This window comes from Dromiciops gliroides, chromosome 5 (genome assembly GCF_019393635.1).
Source record: "Dromiciops gliroides isolate mDroGli1 chromosome 5, mDroGli1.pri, whole genome shotgun sequence".
In the NCBI taxonomy this organism is placed as follows: domain Eukaryota; kingdom Metazoa; phylum Chordata; class Mammalia; order Microbiotheria; family Microbiotheriidae; genus Dromiciops; species Dromiciops gliroides.
This window is the reverse complement of record NC_057865.1, coordinates 96,888,866-96,907,817: the sequence shown is the minus strand read 5'-3', so window position 1 is coordinate 96,907,817 and position 18,952 is coordinate 96,888,866. Positions and strand designations below refer to the sequence as shown.

At 37.7% G+C, this 18,952-nt stretch overlaps 1 protein-coding gene across 1 annotated transcript in view; it reads left to right on the top strand.

Moving 5' to 3' along the window:
• Positions 1 to 18,952, top strand: part of CNTNAP2 (contactin associated protein 2) — a 2,668,322-nt gene that overhangs the window by 1,367,944 nt on the left and 1,281,426 nt on the right. The window contains exon 9 of the mRNA XM_043968036.1: positions 14,375 to 14,524. Coding sequence (XP_043823971.1) covers positions 14,375 to 14,524 — 150 coding nt within the window. The remainder of the gene's footprint in view (positions 1 to 14,374; positions 14,525 to 18,952) is intronic.

The following is an 18,952-nucleotide window of genomic DNA, read 5'->3' as shown; positions in this document are numbered from 1 at the left end:
ACCAAGTTCTCTGAGGACTCCCAAGAAACATTTCCTCTATTTTAGGATTAAATAATGAATAGCACTCCCACCAATGGAAAATGTATTTGGAATAAAACTTACTGGAATAGATTGGAACATTCTATCCCAGGGTCTCTTTTAGTAATCTAGAGTAGCTTGATAGCCAGAGATACAAACCTGATTAAAGTAGTTTGAAAGTCTTTCTCTCTTTTTATATTAGAAGCTTCTGGAATAGAGAAGGTTCCCTCACTATCTAATCCCCCACCAGCCTTTCCTCCTTGCATCCCTCTGTTTTTACTCCCTTCCTAGTACCCCTCCCAACCATTCACCCTTAATCCCAGATCTATAAACACAACCTCTCAGCTCCTCATTTCTTTCCATATTTTTTTCATTCCTGCCTATTTCCTAGCTCCAAGCACCAACCTATTGTGGTTGGTCTTGGGGGGGGGGTTTCAACCCCCTTGATTTATTAAAAAGAAACTGAGGCACAGATGTGTTAAATGATTTGCCCAGGGTCACACAGCTATTAATTGTGTGAAGCAGATTTGAATTCAGTTGTTTATGACTCCAAGTCCAGCACTCTAACCATGATAACATGACATCTTGGATTCTCAAAATTGTCTTATGGAGCTAGCTCCTCACTCCACAGAAGCACTGAGGATAAGTGGGAGCAAACCTCTGCTATATCACTGAGCAGCATCTCTTCCTCCTTAACGAAGCCTTTCTTTACCCTCTGAATTCTCATGACATGAAATTTTCTCCCCATGAAATACCCTATCTCATATAACAGTTGTCTACTCATCTTACCTTTCTCTATCCCACTGCAAGCTCATTGAAATTTCAAGCTTCTTTGAATTTCTCATGCTATCTGGCAAAAGACCCCATACAAGGTAGGCATTTGATTTTGAATTTTTACTGAATCAATGAACAAAATACTTTCCTTTCAAGTGCCACCTTTAATACAGCCTGGGTGATTCTGGGCAAATCACTTAAACTCTCAGTGACTCATGCAACACTAAATTGGAGAGCAAGTACAGATCTACGTTGATGGGGAAGTTTCCTCACGGGGAGTTCTCTAGACTGGGGAAATCACAGTTCCGAATCAGAAAAGTCTCCATTAACTTAGTCTTAACCTCTGATCTCTTACTGGCACAGACAGAGTCATTTGTTTTGAATGAAAAGAGTAATTTAGGATTTCTCCTTCACTTGGAACTCAAAGCTCTTACTGTCTGGTCATCGAATCATCCCTCTGTGATCACACAATTTTAGAGCTAGACCAAACAAAAGAGATCATCTTCCTCATCTGATAATGAGAATCAAACCAACACCTTACGTCATACTGGAAGTTAGTGGCAAAAGTAGAAATACAAACCAAGCTTTCTGACTCTGAGGAGACTGCTCCCTCCATTATACTAAGTAAGCTGTTTGGCCCCATAGGAGTGAGTTTCAGTCTTTCAAGCCCTCGGTGAAGGCCAAAGTGGCACAGCAAACAGGAGCTAAATAGTTCAAATCAGGCCTCAGGCACTGAAAAGCTGTGTGACCCTGGGCAAGTCAGTTAACTTCTCTGAGCTTCAGTTTCTTCATCTGAAAAAATAGAAATAATATTAGCACCTGCTTTACTGGTTTACTGTGAGACTCAAAGCAATATATGTGTGTGTATGTGTCTATACACATATTTATATATGTATGTATGTTTTATTTAATATATATAAATATAAAATGTGCTTTACAAAATTTATATTAGTTAAGTGATGATGATGATGATTGGACAAAAGGGAAAGTCATATTTTTCCCATGAACACTATTGATTCATTCTTATTCCTGCAAAACTAAACCACTAGGGGGCAGCTAGGAGGCACAGTGGATAAAGTACAGGCCCTGGATTCAGGAGGACCTGAGTTCAAATGTGGCCTCAAACACTTGGCACTTACTAGCTATGTGACCTCGGGCAAGTTACTTAACCCACATTGCCCTGCAAAAAACCCGAACAAACCAAACAGCAACAACAAACAAAACCAAACAAAAAACCTAAACCATTAAATGGTCCCTGAATTCAGTTTATTTCCTCCTGCCTTAGTGTATTCACACAGGTATTGAATTCTAATACATGATTTGTTTCCCCTTCTTTCACTCTGCCTTTCAGAATCATTCTCTTTCTTTAAGATGTCGTTTACAGGATAATACATTCAGAGATGGAAAAGACCTCAGAAGTTATCTAGTCCAACACCTTCATTTTATGTAAGAGAAAACTGAGGCCTACACAGGTAAATTGACTGGTCTTAGGAAACATAAGTAAAAAGTCAGGATTGAAAATCAGGTTTTCTAACTCCAAATTGACTCCTGGTTCAGACTTGTTCCCTTGTACTACAGTAAAAAATAGTTCCACTCTGAACTTTTCAGGGTTGGCTGCTCAGTGGTTATCTCTTCCAAGTAGGTTTCCCTGATCTGCCCACACAACCCAGTTGAAAGTGTTTGCTCTTCCTTCGGATTTTTCCAGAGTACTTTGGCTGAATTTCTCCTTTGTACTATCACTCCCTATTGTATTGATCTATATCCATATTAGGCCACAAACTCCAGGGGAAGGCCCCATCTTATCTTTATTTGTCCTGCTCATAGAAAAGTGCCTTTCACATATAGAGGCCAAATAAACATTTAGTGAATTATAAAGAGAGGAAAAGCAAGAGGCTGAATCCTATAACCACAGCAAAGTCACATTGCTGGTCTTTGATATGAGGGAGCTGATAAAGAGTAGGAAGAGAAGAACAAATAATATCTTTGAGAGAATTTCTTAGCCCTTTATTAGACCAAGAGCTTTTATTCTCTCCTTATGAACAGAGCTCACCTTACAGTACAGGAGGCCTGGCCCACTCTACACACTCTTCCCTGTTAAGGCCCTGGCCTCAGGAAGATAGAGGAAGGAGAAAGAATCTGTACTTCAAGAAGAAGTAGAAAGGAGAAGCATTGCTTTCCTCCTCACCAGGGTTGTACTCTCGGTTATTTATGACACAAAACATCTTGTAAGATTTAAGATGCCTCCATCCTCCTTTTCAGGACAAGTGTATTAGTATATTTTATGCACATAAATAATATAGAATTGATCTCCACTGGTGGTTTCAAGTGAAGCTAATCTCAGAGGCCAAGCAAATCCCATTCAACATTCTGCAGTTCATGGACCAAAACCTTCCAGATTTCAGTAATGCTGTTTTGTATGGATTTTATTTTAAATTTAACATTTCTGGTACACTTTACTTTTATAAAATGTCTCAGAGTGGTTAATCTTTACAGCATCTTTGAAGGAGAAAACCAATCTACTCTGCTGGCTCCATGTAACAGATGGCTAGGGAAATGACACACAGAGAATAAATGCTTAAGCAGTGGAGAGAGACACTGTAGCTCATACTACCCATTAAGTGTGTGTGTGTGTTTTTCCTTTTTCTGGGTGAGATGCTCAGTTCCTTCCTTCCTACCTCATGGAGGCACAGTGGGAAAGGAACTTTCTTTGTTCTCTATTATGTTCTCGCCATACAATAAGCTGGATGCTCCATCCAAAAAATGAGCCCTTTAAACCTGAAAGAGCATTGGCCCAGAGTTAAATAGCCCATACAGCTTATTCTCTTTCTGTGTCTCTCTATTGCTATGTCTGCTTCTCTGTCTCTCTGTCTCGTTCTCTCTCATTTAGCCGCATTTATTAAGTTTTGACTCTTTTCTAGGCAGTAAAAATACAAAGATAAAAACAAATACACAAGAGCCATGCCTACCCTCAGGCTACTATTTCAAAGCAGGAATTTGCTAGTTATATGATAATGGACAACTAGTTCATTTAGCCCCTCTATGACTTTTTCCCCCCAATCTATGAAATGAGAAGATTGGATTGGATGATCCAGGTTTAAAATGTCTGTGATTCTATGGTTTCTCTTCTCTGTGTGGTAGAAATCTGAAAGATATTCCAATCATTTTGCTTTTGCTCCAAGTAACTCTTTAAGATTATAAATTGTAGGGGGCAGCTAGGTGGCACAGTAGATTGAGCACCAGCCCTGGATTCAGGAAGACCTGAGTTCAAATCCGGCCTCAGACACTTGACACTTACTAGCTGTGTGACCCTGAGCAAGTCACTTAACCCTCATTGCCCCACAAAAAAAAAATAAAGATTATAAATTGTAGAACAATTGATGATCTGTCATTGTGGAGGGAGTTTCTATACAGGGGGTATCCTATATCAGTGGAATCACAGAACCAGATCCCTTCCTCCCCACCTCCAAAAAAAAATTCCAATAATAGTGTCACAGGGAAAATAGGTGGTTTGGGGGTCTTTAGGTATTCCTCTGTAAAGAATTACAACTCTTGCATATAATCCATTTAGAATGAAATAGTCATATTTGAGTGCTGGAGAAAGTGACCAAGAGGGAAGTCAAAGACTTTGCCTCAAGGGGAGAAGATGTCTTAGAGATATCTTTCTCCTAGAGCAGAAGAAAGGCAAAAGCTTTTATAAAGAATAGGAGAGAAATTGGAACACAAAGTTTTAAAAAAAATTGATATTAAAATTTTGTTTTTATATATATTTTAGAAAATAAAATTCTTTCAAATAATAAAAAAAAAAAACCAAAGAACAGATGGGGTGACCACCTGACAAGGGAAAGTTCCTTTTGGGGGATGGGGTGGGTGAAACCTGAATGAGGAGAGGTGGTCCTAACTTGTAGAGTTATTTCTGTCTCCTGGCTCTTCTCAGGCAGCAGCCAGGGCTGATGGGATTATCTTCCAGGGGGATAGGAGAGACTTGAATGAGGGGTGGTGGTCCTGACTTCTGGAGTTATCTTAGTCCCAACCAGGCACTGCTTTTCTCTCTTGCTTCTTAAGTGTGTATGTTTTTTAGTTTAGATTCTCAAGGAAAAAGTTTTCCTCAGAAAACTCCAGAGGTACCCCAGACCCATATCAATAGTAATAAAACTATTCACAGTTCTATAGCAATTTCAGGTAATTCCTCTGACACATATTAGCTATATGATACTCAATAAATCACTGACTTTCTTAGAGTTATAGGAAAAATCTCTAAGAGTGTAAGTTTCAGGAAAATAAATGCTTTCACTGGTAGAAGAATTATTCACAGTCAAGAGTCAGTCAATATTTATTAAAGACCTACTATGTGCTGGGCACTGTGCTGAGTGCTGAGTACATAAAGAAAGTCAAAGAACAGTCCTTCCTTTCAAGGAACTCAGTCTAATGGCAGAGAAGAAATGTAAGTAACAATGTAAAAACAAGTTATGTTCGGGAAAATATGGAAATAGTCCATTGAGGGAAGTCACTAGAATCAATAGGGATTAGGTAAGGTTTAGGGATCAGGTAAAGCTTCTAGTAGAAGCTAAATTTTTTGCCAGGGACTTGAAGCCAGGAATATCTGGAGAGATGAAAAGTGAAAGCATCCTAGGCATGTGTGACAGACAGTGAAAATGTCCAGAGTTAGGGGAAGCTAGGTGGCTCAGTGGATAAAGCACTGGCCCTGGATTCAGGAGGAACTGAGTTTAAATCGGGCCTTAGACAGTTGACACTTACTAGCTGTGTGTGACCCTGGGCAAGTCACTTAACCCTCACTGCCCCGCCTCCCCCCCAAATAATAAAAGAAAAAGAAAAAAAAAGAACTCAGAGGGGCAGCTAGGTGGCACAGTGGAGGATTCAGGAGGACCTGAGTTCAAATCCAGCCTCAGACACTTGACACTAGCTGTGTGACCCTGGGCAAGTCACTTAACCCTCATTGCCCCACAAAAGAAAAAAAAAGAAAAAGAAAGAAAAAAGAGGTGTTAGAGATGTAAAAAGACTGGAAAGGTGAAGGGGGCCAGATTTGGAATGACTTTGAATGCCAGAAGATTTTATATTTGATCCCAGAGCTGCTGGAATTTATTGAATGGTGGAAGAGTAGTGGAATAGTCAAACCTGCACTTAGGAAAAATCACTTTTTCATATAAGTAAAGGATAGTCAAGGGTAAGGAGAGATTTTTATCAGGGAAACCAACCATCAGACTATTGGTGTAGTCCAGGCATTAGGTGATGAATGCCTATACCATGTAGGCAGTAGAAGGGCCTTGACATTAAATTAGATATGGGGGTAGAGGGTGAGAATAAGGAGCTGAAGATAATACTGAAGATGTAAACCTGTCTAAGTGGGAAGATGGTGATATACTCAACAGTAATACGGAGGTTAGAAAGAAAGGAGGTTTTTTTTTGGGGGGGGGGCAGATAGAGTTCATTTTTGAACATCTTAAGATGTGTACATGACATCCAGTTTGAGATACCTAACAGGCAGCTGGAGATGCAAGATTAGAGGTCAGCCAGAAGTTTAGGGCTGGCTCCATAGATTTGTGAATCCTCAGCATAGAGATGGTCATTGGATTCATGGAAGCTCATGAGATCACCAAGTGAAATAGCATAGAGGGAGAAGAGAAAGGACACATGACAGAGCTCTCTAATCCATGAAATCACAGGTCCAGACTGCATAACTAGCCTTTCAGCTTTGTGAGAAACATATTCATAAGAGCCATTTGAGGCATGTATACAATTAAAATTGGATGAGATAAACACTGTGCAGTCCTTTAAAGCACTCTATAAATGTGAGCTGTTATTATTTTACTAAAAGCAACTTCCCTAGTTATACATTCCCTAACCAGACGAGGACCTTCTTCTCTCAAATTCCAGCAATCTTTGCTTTGTACCATGCTGCCTTTTCATCTATTTCCTGACTAAAGGAGAATTATGCCAACTGACATGGCCCAGAAATCATGAATATAGAATACCCCTAAATGATGTGTCCTTTTCTATTATAATAAAGTCATTGGCTTAGAAACAACACCTGAAAGAAATAGATTTTGAAGCTGCTAAAGTGGTTTTTAAAACAGTTGGATAATTCTTTTTACTTCAATTCATTAACTTTTGACTCCCATTGCTCTACCTGGCTCACTGACTTCAAAGTTTTGATAAGATCTTAGATATAGAGCTAAACCAAAACTTTAAAATCATGTAGTCTACTCTCCTTCATTTTACAGATAAGGAAACTGAGGGCCAGGAAAAATTAGTTTCTTTGAGATCACCCAGGTAGTAAACTAAAAAGACCAGATTCATCACTAGGGTCTCTAACTCTAAATGGAGTTCCTGATTAACTTTAAAATATCAAAATAAAACTGGCATATAAACTGGAATATTTCCAAATATAAAGTATGATACAATAGTAGTACATATAATATAGAAATTGTCTTATACCTGTTTTAAAGATGTAACAGCTGAAATGGAGTTTTAGTAATTTATTCATGTTTACACAGCTAGAAAGTGGTTTTATTGTTGTTCAGTCATGTCTAACTCATCTGACTCCATTTGGGGTTTCTTGGGAACAATACTGCAGTCGTTTGCCATTTTGTTCTTCAGCTCATTTTACAGATGAAGAAACTGAGACAAACAAGGCTAAGTGACTTGCCCAAGGTCATATAGTTAATAAATATCTGAGGCTGGATTTGAACTTTCTTACTCCAGGCTGTGTGTTCTATCTACTGGACCACCTTGCTGCCCTAGAAAGTGTTAGTGTTGTGATGTATACCTGTCTTCTGATTCTCAGTATAATGTCTCACTATATCATATTTCAGTTATATCAGCTAATTCATTTTTATCTGATTACTTTCTTTTTTTTTTAAAGATTTTTTCTTTTCTTTCTTTCTTTCTTTTTTGTTGTTGTTGTTGTTAAGGCAATTGGGGTTAAGTGACTTGCCCAGGGTCACGGAGCTAATAAGTGTCAAGTGTCCAAGGCCAGATTTGAACTCAGATCCTCCTGACTCCAGGGCCAGTGTTCTATCCAGTGCGCCACCTAGCAGCCCCTATCTGATTACTTTCTGCTTAACTTATCTCATTACTAAGCTACTTGAAATAAAAGTGAAATGAGGGGCAGCTGGGTGGTGCAGTGGATAGAGCAATGGCCCTGGATTCAGGAGGACCTGAGTTCAAATCCAGCCTCAGACACTTAATACTAGATGTGTGACCATGGGCAAGTCACTTAGTTCCAATTGCCTCAAAAAAAAAAAAACAGAAATAAAAGTGAAATAAGTTTTATCCTTTTTTTCTTAGAGAAACAGACCTTTTTGTTCGGAAGAATATAATATTCTGAATTTAATTTAATTTTGTTACAAATAATAGTTTTTAAAAGATTTTCAGTATTTTTTTTTCTTTTAACAAATATTTAAGATGGATTCCAACTGTTGGAGATGAGTTAAAAGACCCTGCCAGTGTCATTATATAATATTATATGGATATTAAAGTTTAGGACTGGAATTTCATTTTAATATGATGCTTGGAGCCTTCTCTACAGGGAAGTTTTGTTTTTGTTTTGTTTTTTTGTAAGTAGTCTTGTCCAATAATTTTGGGATTTTTTTGTTTTTGTTTTTTTTAATTTTTCTTTCTCAATAACAAACATTTATTTTTTTATTTTCCATTTACATGTAAGAGTAGTTTTCAACATTCATTTTCATAAGATTTAGAGTTCCAAATTTTTCTCCCTCCTTCCCTCCCTTTCCTCCCCCCTCCACAAGATCGCAATCAGGTTATATATGTACAATCCACAAGTGTTCTTTTTATCAGTTCTTTCTACAGGGGTGCATAGTAAGCTTCCTCATTAGTTCCTTGGGATTGTCTTGGATCATTGCACTGCTGAGAGTAGTTAAGTCATTCTCAATTACTCATTGAATAATACTGCTGTCACTATGCACAATGTCCTCTCAGCTCACTTCACCATACATCGATGTTCATTAGTCTTTCAAGGTTTTTCAGGGATCATCCTGTTTGTCATTTCCTGTAGCACAAGTCCATTCCACTACAATCATATAACACAGCTTTTTTCATCATTCCTCAATTGATGGACATTCCCTTGATTCTCAATTCTTAGCCTCTACCAAGAGTTGCTATAAATATTTTTTGTACAATTTTCCCCCTTTTCTCTTTTTCATGATTACTATTGTTAACTGTTTCCCTTCCATCCTATTCCCTTCCCCATGATATTTATTCTATTATCCATCTTCTTTGATCCTATCACTCTTCAAAAGGAATTTGCTTCTGTCTGTCCCCTCCCCCACTCTGCCCTTCCTTCTTTTGCCCCTCTCTCTTTATCCCTTTCCCCTCCTATTTTCCAGCAGGGTTAGAGAGATTACTCCACCCAATTGAGTGTGTACATTATTCCCTCCTTGATCCAATTCTAATGAGATTGAGGTCTTTGAGCCAATTTTGATGAGTGTTAGGCTCATTTACTGCCCATATTAAATAGATTACTCCACCCAGTTGGGTGTGTCTGTTAATCCCTCCTTCAGGCAGCTCTGATGAGTTTAAGATCTTTAAGCCTTTTCTGATGAGTGTAAAATTAATTTACTGCCCTGCTCCTCTGCCATCTCTTCCCCTACTCCATAAGCCTTTTCCTGTTACTTTCATGTAGGATTTCACTTCTGCCCTTCCCCCTCCCCCAATGAATTCCCTTCACCCCTCAATTTAACCCTAAAGATGTTATCATCTAGCTAAGTGACACAGTGGACAAAGCATCACCCTTGGACCCAGGGGGATCCCAGCCAAAACCTGGCCTCAAACACAAGACAGTGGCCCACTGTATGACCCCAGGTATGTCCCCCAGCTCCATTTTTTTTTTAATGGTTCTCTAGGGTCCTGTATTTGAAAGTCAAATTTGCCATTCAGTTCAGGTCTTTTCATCACAAATATTTGAAAGTCTTCTTTTTCATTAAAGTCCCATTTTTTTCTGCTGAAAGACAATGATGAGTTTTGCTGGGCAGGTGATTCTTGGTTATAATCCCATTTCTTTTGCCCTTTGGAATATCATATTCCATGCCCTCTGGGCCTTTAATGTAGAAGCTGCTAGATCTTGTGCTATCCTTACTGGGGATCCACAGTACTTGAATTCTTTCTTTTTGGCAGCTTGCAATATTTTCTCCTTGACCTGAGAGATCTGGAATTTGGCTATAATATTCTTAGGAGTTTTCCTTTTGGGATCTCTTCCTGGAGGTGATCAGTGGATTCTTTCACTTTCTATTTTAGCTTCTCCTTCTAGTATTTCAGGGCAATTTTCCTTGAAATTATTTTGGAAGATGATGTCTAAGCTCTTTCCTTGATCATGGTTTTCAGGTAGACCAATAATTTTCAAATGATCTCTCCTGGACCTATTTTCCAGGTTGGCAGTTTTTCCCAGAAGATATTTCACATTGCCCTCTATTTTTTTTATTCATTTGGATTTGCTTTACTGTGTCTTGGCTTCTCATAAAGTCACTGGCTTCCATTTGTTCAATCCTCATTCTTAGGCAATTATTTTCATCAGAGAGCTTTTGTACCTCCTTTTCCATTTGACTTTTCAAGCTGTTGACTTTTTTCTCATGTCTTTCCTGCATCACCCTCATTTCTCTTTCCATTTTTTCCTCTACTTCTCTAATTTTATCTTCAAAGTCCTTTTTGAGCACCTCTATGGCCTGAGACCAATTCGTATTTTTTTTTTTTGGAAGCTTTAGATATAGGGGCCCTGATGTTGACATCTTCCTCTGAGGGTGCCCCTTGGTCTTCCTTGTTACTGAAGAAACTTTCTATGATCCTCCCCTTTCTCTGTCGGCTCATTATGCCTTTCTTTAGTAGACTTTAGCTCCTTAAAGTGGGGCACTGTTTCCAGGCAGCAGTACCCCAAGCTGAAGAAGTCCCAGGTGGTATGATTTAAGGAGAATCAGGTTCTTCCCTCACCCAGCCCGTTTCCTGGTCCTAGATGACCCCAGACCAACTTGCCAATCAACCAGCTTTGTGTGTTGTGGTTGTTAGCTTCAACGAGCCTGTGCCCCTCCCCCACCTGGGCCACTTCTACTTGAGCCTACCTCCTGGTTCTCAGCAGGGGTGTAAAATCCAAGTTCTGCCTTAGCACCAGCATAGACCCCTGTAGTCTCTCCCCTGCCCAGGGCTCAGCCCACTCACCAGACTGTGAGCTTAATTCCAGACGACACTGGTGCTTTAGCTGATTCAGAGGCTCTGGGGGTCTCCTTCTCTGGTGAGGACTTCCTGAGACTGGATCTGTGTCTGGGTGACTGTGGGGTTGGGCCCAACTCCTGTATCAGCACAGCAGCTCCCTCCTTCTGATCTTCCAAGCCCTTCTTGGTTAGAAGATGATTTCAGCACGTTCTTCTGTGAGTTTTGCTGCTCCAGGCATTTTCCTATGACTTTATTTGGATGTTTTTTGGATCGATTGTGTCATGAGTTCAGGAGCTCACTACGTTTCCTCTGACATCTTGGCTCCACCCTGGAAGTCCGATAGTGCTGTTTTTCTTGATGCCATGCTTTTTTTCTCCCAAAACTTCTGAAATATAAGGAACTGAAGACTCCACCCAATACCCACAGTCTTGTTCCACGTAATGTTCCCTGTTAGAAGTTCTAACATCCTTTAAGGTCTATCCTGTTTTTGAAATTTTGTAAGCAGTTAATATCAGATAACCACTAACAATTTCCAATTAGAAAGCAGCTGATGGCAGAGTGGATAGAACACTAGGACTGGAGTCATGAAATTCTGAGTTCAAATCCAACCTCTGACACTTAGAAGCTCTGTAGTAGATTCTGGATAAGCAATTTAGCTTATCCACTTCTACTGGAGCCTACCTCCTTGTTCTCAGCTGGGGTGTAAAATCCAAGTTCTGCCTTAGCACCAGCATAGACCCCTGTAGTCTCTCCCCTGCCCAGGGCTCAGCCCACTCACCAGACTGTGAGCTTAGTTCTAGATGACACTGGTGCTTTAGCTGATTCAGAGGCTGGTGAGGCCTTCCTGAGACTAGATCTGTGTCAGGGTGACTGTGGGGTTGGGCCTGACTCCTGTATCAGCACAGCAGCTCCCTCCTTCTGACCTTCCAAGCCCTTCTTGGTTAAAAGATGATTTCAGCACATTCTTCTGTGATTTTTGCTGCTCTGGGAATTTTCCTATGACCTTATTTGCAGGTTTTTTGGAGCGATCATGTCATGAGTTTGGAAGCTCACTGCCTTTCCTCTGCCATCTTCCAATAATTTTGTTTTAAAGAATGATGTTTTAGGATCTGACCTTTCTGAGAAGGTCGTGTGACTTAATACAAGGTAGAATTTTATGTCCTTTCAGGGGCCCAAAATTAAATCCCACTTTATTCTAAAGGAAAAAGGAAGTTTCAATTTCCTTTATAGTTTAAAATTTAAAGCCTTTAGAATTCTGCCCTTTCTTAAACAAAAGTGGTTTCCTAAATAACCTGAGGCTATTGTGGTGATATACAAGTTTAAAACTAATCCATAAAGATTATCACGGAAGCTCACTTAGAATTCTTTGCCTGTTAAAAGACTTAATAAAAGATTCCAGGTGCAGGTTTTTGCACTATATCATAGCTCCTCATAGTTTGGGGATCAGAATTTGTGGATTTGAGTTCCAAATCCAATATTTTCTGGCCATTGTAATGATTGGAATGACGCCACCTGCTGGAGACTTACTGTAGAAAAGTTCTGCCATGAAAGGAAGGTCTTTGAGGGCAAGAACATGCATCTTTTCTTTGGCGTCAGGAAGTGACATTTGCTTGTGGGAGGAAGAAGGGGGAGCTTGGTGCTCTGACTGGGGCTTTTTCCTGAGGATGCTGGTGGAGAAGGGAGCTAGAAATGTGCTCTCCCTTTAATAGATAGATGAATGTAGGCATTTTCTTCTCTCTTTACCAAATTCTTATTCTCCTTAAAAAATGCTTAAAAGTCTAACTCTTGCTAAAGCTTATAATTTATTGGCGACCACTCATTAGATATTTTAGACAGACTAGCTAGAATTTTAGCCTTAACACCATGTGACCTTGGACAATTCAAATAACCTCCCTTGCCCTCAGATTTAGCAGATGTAAATTTGAGATAATACTACTTGTTCAGTCTTGGGTTTGTTTTGTTTTGTTTTGTTTTTGTTTGTTTTTGCTTTTCTTTATATGTCCAGTGCTTAGCACTGAGTCTGGTGTAGAGTAAACTCTTGTTCATTGACTGATTAAAATACTTTAAATATTGTAAAGCTCTTATAATTTAAAAAGTAAACTATTATTATTCTTTGAATTTATTTTATCCATTGTCAACTTTTTACTCATGAAACATACTCTTTTCCCTCACTGGTATTTCCTACCATTCTACCCCTTTCACTTCAGTAAGCCCTCCTGGCAACAACTGATAATTTCTTAGAAGGAAGATAGAGTCATGTATGCATAGTCCCCCCCAAAACTTATTTCATCTTGATTTTTGTTGGGTTCCCACTGCCATTTGGCACATGCTTTATTGATCTCTTATTGATCACCATCCATGTTTTCCTCAGTAGTTATTACAAACAAACACATCATGCTTCTACCTGTTTTTGTGATTTTGTTCATACTTTCCCCCTCTATCTAAATGTCTCTCTAGTTATTCGATTTTTAAAATTTATATTACACAGAATTTGGGTTCTTAAAAATGTAACTTATTATAAAAATAATCTAGATAGTTTCTTTAAGCTAGTAGTTTGAGCATATTTTAGTTCTCTCTCACTCCCTCCCATGTCCCTTCCACAAATGGCAAGCAATCTGATATGTTATAATGCATGATCATGTTAAACGTACTTCCATATTAGTCATATTGTGAAAAAAGAGGGAACAAGATAGAAAAGCCATGAAAAACAAACAAAAAAAAAGTGAAAATAGTATGGTTTCATCTGCATTCAGACTCCAGAGTTCTTTCTCTGGATGTGGATAACATTTTCTTTCATTAGTCTTTTGGAATTGTCTTGGATCATTATATTGCTGAAAAGAGCTAAGTCAATAATAGTTGATCATTGCACAATGTTGCTGTTACTGTATACAATGTTCTCCTAGTTCTGCTCAGTTCACTCAGCATCAGTTCATTTGTCTTTTCAGAGTTGTTTTTTTTTCCTGAAATTGCCGGCTCATCATTTCTTATAGCACAGTAGTATTCAATTATATTCATATACTACAGCTCTTTTAGCCATTCCCCAATCAATTTCCAATTCTATGACACCCCCAAAAGAGCTGCTGTAAATATTTTTGTACATGTAAGTCCTTTTTCCTTTTTTAATGATCTCTTTAAGATATATACCTAGTAGTTGTATTATTGGATTAAAGGGTATGCACAGTTTAATTGCCCTTTGGGCATAATTACAAATTGCTCTCCAGAATGATTATACCAGCTCACAATTCCACCAATAATGCATCAGTGTCTGAATTTTCCTACATCTTCAACATTTATGAGAAAAAAATAGGAATTAAATATATACTTTAAAAATAGTAACTGAAAAATGTGTTTTCTTACCAAAATATCTTAAAATGTAAATTTTCTTTTTCTTTCTTTCTGCTGCTAGGTTCTGGGCTAAATGATGGACAATGGCATGAAGTTCGTTTTCTAGCCAAGGAAAATTTTGCTGTTCTCACCATTGATGGAGATGAAGCATCAGCAGTACGAACAAATAGTCCTCTTCAAGTTAAAACTGGGGAGAAGTATTTCTTTGGAGGTAAAATAAAATAATTTAATTTACTATTATCTAATTCTTTAACCCATTGCCAAATGCAACATTTCATTGGATCATCAAGGAGTTATTTCAATGGTATTTCATCATGTTATCTGTTAACCAGGTGGTAATAAGGAACAGAGTTTTTCTTTAAAATGTCATATAGATGAAAAGTTTAATAAATTTAAAATACCTATATTCTTTGATAGTGGACTGATTTTGAGATTTCTCATAACTAATTTAAAAGACATTGTAGGTCATTCTGGACAGAATAGAATTTTGCTCTCTTCAAGTTGTTAAATACTTTGTTACATTCTTATATGTCATTCCAACTAATAATAAGGCTTTTGTTGTATCTTGTACTGACAGAATTACCTTATACCAAATTTTATGAAGTCTAATTTCCTAGAGCCAGATTTTGGCATATTTTCCATTTTGGAAAGCTAATCCTTTCAGGACCTGCGTTACACCTAAGGAAATCTTTCATTAGATATTTGCAAATGCCCATCTTTCATTAGGCCATTAAATGTCTCTGACACTCTTCACATAATTTGGGTTCAAAACATGAAGAATCAAGAAAAAATTAACATTGTATACATTTAGGAGAAAGATAGATTTTTCTGCTTAAATAGGAGAGAAATAAGCATTTCTATTTCTATCATAGCTGACAGTTACTTCATTCCCCAGTGAAAATAGTAGATCTGGTATGATTATACTCTTGCATTATTATACTTATTGCAGGAGTATTGGTCATCAAACTAAGTAAAATTAGCTTTATTACTGAGACACCATAAGGGTAGTGTAAAATTACATGAAATATTAATATTTTATCAGAATGAAAGTTGTATGTTAAAAACATTTGGCTCTTACTTAGATTACTATCTCAAAAACTATTGTGCTTTCTTTTTGGTGGCAAGAAACATCCAGTCAGAATTAAAATATTCTTTGCAATTCATTAAGATTCCTCTATATATAGGAGAGCTTGGTCTTAGCTAGATAGGGAAGCAGTAGGGAATTTCTGTTGTTGTTGTTGTTTTTTTTTTTAGTGAGGCAATTGAGGTTAAGTGACTTTCCCAGGGTCACACAGCTAGTAAGTGTCAAGTGTCTGAGGCCAGATTTGAACTCAGATCCTCCTGAATCCAGGACCAGTGCTCTATCCACTGTGCCACCTAGCTGCCCCAGCAGTAGGGAATTTCTAAAAATGGACCTTCCAATTATTGCTGATTTGATGATGTACTTATTTATATACATAGCTGTTCGCATATGTTTGAATCAAGACTGAGAGTCTAACAACACTTTTTTTGTTTTGTTTTGTTTTTGTTTTTGTTTTTGTTTTTTGTTTTTGTTTTTGTTTTTGTTTTTGTTTTTGTTGGAGGGGCAATGAGGGTTAAGTGCCTTGCTCAGGGTCACACAGCTAGTAACTGTCAAGTGTCTGAGGCTGGATTTGAACTCAGGTCCTCCTGAATCCAAGGCCAGTGCTTTATCCACTGCACCACCTGGCTGCCCCCCTAACAGCACTTTTGATAATGGTCAGGTCTCATTCTCATTTTTAAATATTTGTAGTTCTATTTCATTCACTGAATGTGAGTCAGTTAAGAGGGAGGAGTGATTCTGACCAAATGGGAATCCCATACTGTCATTCCTTCACCATCTTTATTTTAGTTAATATGAATGCCAAGCTAATTCAACTCAGCTACTAATGATGAGAGATTGCCAGATTATGAGGAGAGATATTATTATTTTCCCTGGAACTACTGTAGCTTTTCTGAAGCTCTTTCCCTGTGGATTAAACTCTTTAGCCCTTAGAAACTCCCAGACTTTTCTGAACCTATAAATTTTGACAAACCCACAGACAGACTTAAAGTCTGTCTTTACCTAAGACTTGATCCTATATTACATGTGATATTCTTACTTGTTATAGCTATGTGTATAAAATGCCTAAATTAAACCAGAACCACTGAGTCAATGGTCAAATGTTGACATGCTCCACGCAGAACAGGGAAATGACTTTCATTGAAACAGCTTCACACTCATTTTCTATAACCCTATATTGGTTGTTTCCACTATCTTGTCATTTCTAGGGAACAAAATCCTAATACTAAACAGACCAGCTATCTCTATCCCTTGCTACTACTGTGAATTCAGAATTGCCTACACTATATCTATAGAATTGCAAAGAAACAGCTCAGAAGAAATTAGCTCATGCCTATATATTTCTTAATATAGTATAAAGATGCTCTTTCTGAAGTGTTTCATAAAAACATTTATTCCTGCCATCTGGAGGAAAAGATCCTGGCCGAGACTATCTTAGAGTTATGATTAGCTATTGTTAATCCACATAATATTTATATTTTTATGGCAATTTTACCATACACACACACACATACATATACACACACACACTGATAACCTCATTATATCTCCCCATCAACAAGAGAGATGTTAGCTTGCCATTCTACAATGAACAAAGAGTAGTTTAGTATCAAGAGCTCTGCATGTGGAGCTCAGAGGGACCTTATACACTTACTAAATATGACCTTAAGCAAGTCACTTGATTTCAGTTTCCTCATCTATAAAAACTGGAATAATCACACCTGGATTAGCTCTCTCACAAGATTGTTGTAAGATCCAATAGTCTTTTGTTGTTTTTTTCAAAGATATGTATGAGATTTTAGCATACTGTAAATAAGTTCAGTAGATCATCCATGTGAATGGCAGCCAAGAAAGCTAATTTTATCTTAGCATTGAGAGGCATGGTTTCTAGCATTGTAGAAGATATACTCCCACTGTATTCCATCTTAGTGTGTTCTGCTCTCTATGTCATGTGGTAGAAAAGATGATGATAATAAGCTGGAAGGAACCCAAAGGAATACAAGCAGAATGGCAAAAAGCCTCAAGATCCTGTCACGAGAAGTACTTAAAGGAAATGAGGCTATTTAGCCTGACAAATTAAAGACTCTGGGAGGGTGGGGGCAGGTAGGGGTATGATGTGTCTGTAAGTATTTGAGAAGTTGCCCCATGGAGGAAAAATTATATTTGTTTTACTGGTTCCAAGCTTTAACAAAGGAATTAGAGCTACACTAGTGTGGAATAGACTGTCTTAAGAGGTGATACTTTGTCATTACTGGAGTTCTTCTAGAAAAAGCTGAATAATGATTTCTTAAATGTGTCAAAAAAGGGATTTTACACAGGTTTGGATTGGACCCTATGGCCTTTCTAAATTGTAGATCTTTCTAAATATAAATCATGTCTCTTCTAAATCTGAGATTTCATCATCTTCTAGATCATATCTTTTTTGCCACTTATTGTTTGTATACTCTCATAAGTTATATTCTGCAATTTATTTTTGGCAACCATACATCTCTCCAATGTCCTGTGGATTAACTACAATTTTGATTCATCACAACTTGTGATCTTTTGTCATTTTCAATCATGTAGCATCATTGATATTTTATGGCTGATTAAAAAGATGTATTTTGTTTCATAAATATTTGGGATTATTGAAAGCAATTCCCAATATTCCAAATGCAATTCATTAGACTTTTTTCCCCCTTATACAACTTGGCATACATATCACTGTCTTTCTTTAGTATCTGAAAGAAATGATTGAACAAGTTTAAGAGGCTGACCATTCAATTGTGCATCCTATCCCGGACAATAGATACTCATTTATTCACTTTTTTGTTGTTGTTTTGTTTTGTTTTGTTTATTTGTTTTTCCTGTGTTGATTGTTAGGCCTAACTCTTGTGTGATTGCGAATCTCAAATAGAAGGCTCTGAGTTTTGAAGCAATCATTATTACAAACAAAACAAAACAAAACAAAAACCCAACTAGATATAATTTGATCTCTTTCTCACGCGTTTTTGGCAATTATTATTTATTACTTACTCTACCTCTAGTTTACTCCAGGGTTAGAAAAAAGTCCATTTTATTTTTATTTCTAATGTTTTTAGAGTCATCTTACAATAATCCCCTCACAGGATGACTGAAAGTTCATAAGAGATTAGCATCCCAAGTATTTCCCTTCTTCTCCTGTACTTCATTATGCAGTTTTTCTCTAAGTCTGCTGTAAGTATGCTATTTACCGACAAGCTTATAGTTATCAATAAAAGCACAGCCTTAGTTTCCTTTGTCTTTTCTTCTTTCATTTAAATCATTTTGTATTCAACCCCTCCAGATTTCTCAATAACTTGGCTGTGGCTTCCTTTATAGATATATTTGCCTTAACTTACATCAGACCTACTGGTTATATAACTCTTCCCAGGAAGAATGTCTATGTACTGCTAATTTCTGCTATGCTCGGACTTTTGCTTGCCTTTTCATATCATCTTCCCTTATGTCTGAATTGTATTTTTTCTACTTTGATAGAATCCAAAATGGGAAGATCACAACCTCATAATCAGGCCCTTCCACCATAGTGTTAACCAAGAC